We start from the raw sequence: 4,421 nt of genomic DNA, 5'->3' as shown, positions 1-4,421 counted from the left end.
GCCAGCGAAGCAAACCCTATCCAAATCTTCCCCCAACACAGTAGTATTCCACTGCACGTTGCTCCCACCCTGCAGGTAACCATTTACAAGGTCCTGTATAAAAGCACACAGGTGTCTCTCTTCTCCCGTCTTGTGCTCCTGGGAAGGAAGATTGTTACTGGAAGAATCGAACTGTGGAGCCAAGTGGGAGGATCCAGCCACAGAAGCGGCTGCTTTGTTAGAGGCGCATTCCCAATGATTAGGGGGAACACATGAAGCTGCCTGATACTGAATCAGACCTTTGGTCCTTTGAAGTCAGTACTGTCTATTCAGACCGGCAGCGGCTGTCCAGGGTCTCAGGCAGACATCCTTCAACATCACCTACTGCCGGATCCTTTTAACCAGAGATGCCAGGGACTGAACCAAGCAGATGCTCTACCATTGAGCCACAGCCCCTCCTGAAGTCCAACTGAAGAAATGAACGCCGGACATGGCAAAGATTGTATTTGGCCCATGGTGACTACAGGGAACCTCCACATTCAGAGGCACTAAACTGCTAGACATCAGGGGACGGCCTTGGCATCTATGCCAGGGGTGTCAAACATGCGGCCCAGGGGCCAGATGAGGCCCCCGGAGGGCTTCTATCAGGCCCGCAGTGGAACTGGCTGCCTTCTGCTTCTTCTTCCAGTTCTGCTGCTGCTGAATCATCGTAGGTTTGCAGCTTACAGATACACACCTGAACAGCATACTCAAGACTGCAACAGCACAGACATTTTGATGCAATAATCCAGAGCAAGAGGTGTCAGTTATCAGACACTGTTAAATAAACAAAACATTGCAAGAGTGCTAATGTTTTAAGCATGTTTTTATTTTAAGTAAAAAAAAAACCAATCCTTTGTGTTTGTGTCCTTTATAAAGTTTATATCTCTGCTACCTGCTGGCTCTTCGGCTTTGAAACGGAGATGAGCACCGCAACCCTAGAGTCGGACTCGACTGGCTTTCGAGCAAGGGAACCTTTACCTTTACCTGGTATTACATTTTATGACACACATGGCCTGGCCCAACAAGGTCTCATTTATGTCAGATCTGGCCCTCATAACAAATGTGTTCGACACCCCTGCTCTATGCCCTGTTGTTGCCCTTCTGGAATCCTTGGCTCCTGTGTGAGTCAGGATGCTGGATGCTGTGTGAGTTGTGTGAGTTGGGATGCTGGATGCTGTGTGAGTCAGGATGCTGGATGCTGTGTGAGTTGGCTCCTGGATGCTGGATGCTGTGTGAGTTGACTCCCGTGTGAGTCAGGATGCTGGATCAGATGGACCACCAAGTCTGATCCAGCAGGGCTCTTCTGACGGCCTTAGCGTCGCTTGGCCTCCGCCACGGGATGAGATTCAAAATTAAGATCCCCAAAATTACACTAGCCGCATTGAACACATTTCCCCTTAATCAAAAAGCCTGATGCACAGGATTGGCACCTTTGACAGAAGGACTCTGATGACCATCTGGCTCCCTTCCTATCAACCATCCTTTATTCAAAGCCTGGGGAGAGAATCCTTTACGCAGAGACACAGCTCCCTGATAACTGAAACCAAAGCATCCCAGGAGCTGCCAGGAAGGGCTGTTACATGCCAAGGGCAACAGAGCTGTAAGAAAGCCCCAGGGGGCACTGAGGTCCACAAATCAACATCTGCGAGTGGTTCCCAGCCCCAGGGACATCCAGCTAGCCTCGACCAGGGCCAGGGCTTTTTTGGCCCTGGCCCCTGCCTAGCTGAATGAGCTCCCGTGTGAGATCAGGGCCCTGCGGGACCTATTGCAACTCCGCAGGGCCTGCAAGATGGAGCTCTTCCGCCGGGCATTTGGTTGAAGCGGTGGACGTCCCCCCCCCCAGCTCTTCTGGCCAAATTGTTCGATTCAGACTGGTCATCTGACTACTTCTATAGTTACACGGTATCTTATGATGGTTTATGATATTTTACGTGTAAACTGTTATTTTAATACTGCTTTAATGGTATGATTTAACTGCTGTACCCTGAGGCCATCTGGGGAGGGTGATATATAAATCTAATAAATAAATAAAATAAAAGCTGTGCTGTGACTCCACCCTATGAATTTCAGGCAGTTCATTGGTGCACTCCAAGCCCAACCCATATGTGGGCAGGACCTGGAGAAAAATCGATGGAATTAAATTATTAGTCACAAGGTATAGATAGAAACACTATTTTGACTAGGACAGTGATGCTCTGTGTTCTTGTGGGGGGGGGGGCAACAGTGGGAGGGTATCTGGAGTTCTGGCCCCGCTGGTGGACCTCCTGATGGCAACTGGGTTTTGGCCACTGTGTGACAGAGTGTTGGACTGGATGGGCCATTGGCCTGATCCAGCACGGCTTCTCTTACGTCATTATAGATAGAACACTCTGTCTGGGGCAGTGATGCTCTGTATTGTCGGTGGATGGGAGGCAACGGTGGGAGGGCTTCTGGAGCTCTCCTTTTGGCCAGTGCGACACAGAATATTGGACTGGATGGGCCATTGGCCTGATCCAGCACGGCTTCTCTTACGTCATTATAGATAGAACACTCTGTCTGGGGCAGTGATGCTCTGTATTGTTGGGGCTTGGGGGGGGCAACAGTGGGAGAGCTTCTGGAGCTCTCCTTTTGGCCAGTGCGACACAGAATATTGGACTGGATGGGCCATTGGCCTGATCCAACATGGCTTCTCTTATGTTCTCACTTGGCAGCTGCTCTCATTCTTGCTTTCCCTGTTACGATCCGATCACTTACCCTCCACTCGACAGCAGTTGTCGCACATTTTGTTACAGTTGGCAGAGTCCCAAGCTTCGTCAAAATGCTGAGCTATCAGCACCCGGCGACACCTGGAAACAGAAACGCCCAGGTCAAGAGGCAAACGGGAAAGCACAGGTGGGCAGGCGCCTGTGTACTGAGCTTCAAAGCTACTGAAAAGGCATTACCTGTGCCTAGATCCTCGTCCCCCCGGGCTCTTAAAGAAAGCAATGCATGGCAAATTGAAAACAAACCTAACATTAAGGAGTGGTCTGACGGTTATTGAACACGAGGGTCTTATTGAACGTAGGCCTGAGACCTCTGTATCATCACAAATATATCTCTATAGAAGTTGCATTGTCTTGAGTACTGGTCTGATGTCCAAATGTTCTACTGGTGGCTTGAGGGGGACATTCAGCTATAGTATTCTGTACTCGGTGGAGTAGGGAATCGGAAGTTAAGAACAAACTGCTCTAGAAGCCCATGCTACCTTGGGAAAAAATCCAACAGAAACGGCACGTTTTTAAAAAGCCACCCCTTCACAAACACAGCTCCCAAACGCAGCTAACTTGCCTGCTCACGTTGTGGCAGTAGGAAACCATGTTGTACAACTTCTCTTGACCAACGTTTTCCATCACCACCATGGTACTGATTCGGAACATGTCCCCAAAACCGTTGTATAAGATGCAATCAGCTTTCTGGTCGTCCCGACCTAGAATGACAGTTTTTAAAATATGTTTTTTCCCCACGCGTGCGCTACTGTTAGGCAGCAGCTGCCCAGAATCTGCTCCTGGTGACTCCAACGTACCTGCGCGCCCACTCTCCTGGTAGTAGTTCTCCATGGACTTGCTCATCGAGTGATGGATCACAAACCTGACGTCCGGCTTGTCGATTCCCATCCCGAAAGCGACAGTGGCCACGACCACCTGGAGGACAAGAGACAGAGTATGAACCCCTCCCTGTTCTTCCAGATCTGCCAATGAGGCCTTGTTCAGGGTGCCATCTTGGGCTTTTTCTGTAGTCACCCTAGGATTGGAGAATATGCTCCCTTAGGAGGTACATACAGTTTCACGGCTTGCTCCTTTTTGGAAAATAATTAATTTTCACATGGCAGAGGGTGTAGTACAGCCAGGAGATCTGAAGATGGTCTGTCAGCCTGAAACTCTAGCTCTGTGTGTGGCAAGCTAGGTAAGTTTTTTAGGCTGAGAGAACTGTGACTGACCCAAGGTCACCCAGCTGGCTTCCAGTGGAGGATTGGGGAATCAAACCCAGTTCTCCAGATTAGAGTCCACCGCTCTTAACCGCTGCACCAGACTGGCTCCTTTTTGGAAACTAACAAAGAAACTCTCATTCCGTCAGGCTGCTGAGAGAGAGAGGTCTTTGTTTATGGACTGTTTTGAAATCTGACTGGTGGCAATCGTATTGTTATTTGGTTTTACTGGTGTATTTTAACATTCATTAATTTATTTACTTGGTTTATACCCTTTCTCCCCAACATGGTGCCCAAAGGCACCATGACATCTGCCAAGTGATTTTCAGAAAGTAGATGACCAGGTAGGGCTTTTGCCCAGAAAGGCTTCTGCTTGGCCACTGGAGATTTGATTGGCTATGCAGATTTTTTTTGGCAGCAGCGGCCACCGACGACAAAGAGCCTTCCTTTCGTACAT

General features: G+C 49.2%; 1 protein-coding gene across 1 annotated transcript in view; it reads right to left on the bottom strand.

Annotated features, from left to right (window-relative positions):
- Positions 1-4,421, bottom strand: part of RECQL (RecQ helicase-like) — a 32,226-nt gene that overhangs the window by 8,077 nt on the left and 19,728 nt on the right. Inside the window, exons 11-13 of the mRNA XM_015422386.1 lie at positions 3,563-3,680; positions 3,328-3,466; positions 2,755-2,846 (exon numbers count right to left, since the gene is read on the bottom strand). Of these exons, the coding sequence (XP_015277872.1) occupies positions 2,755-2,846; positions 3,328-3,466; positions 3,563-3,680 (349 nt within the window). The remainder of the gene's footprint in view (positions 1-2,754; positions 2,847-3,327; positions 3,467-3,562; positions 3,681-4,421) is intronic.

This window comes from Gekko japonicus, unplaced genomic scaffold (genome assembly GCF_001447785.1).
Source record: "Gekko japonicus isolate JY-2015 unplaced genomic scaffold, Gekko_japonicus_V1.1 scaffold995, whole genome shotgun sequence".
In the NCBI taxonomy this organism is placed as follows: Eukaryota; Metazoa; Chordata; class Lepidosauria; order Squamata; family Gekkonidae; genus Gekko; species Gekko japonicus.
Note: the sequence above shows the minus strand (reverse complement) of the source record. Positions and strands in the feature narration are given on the sequence as shown.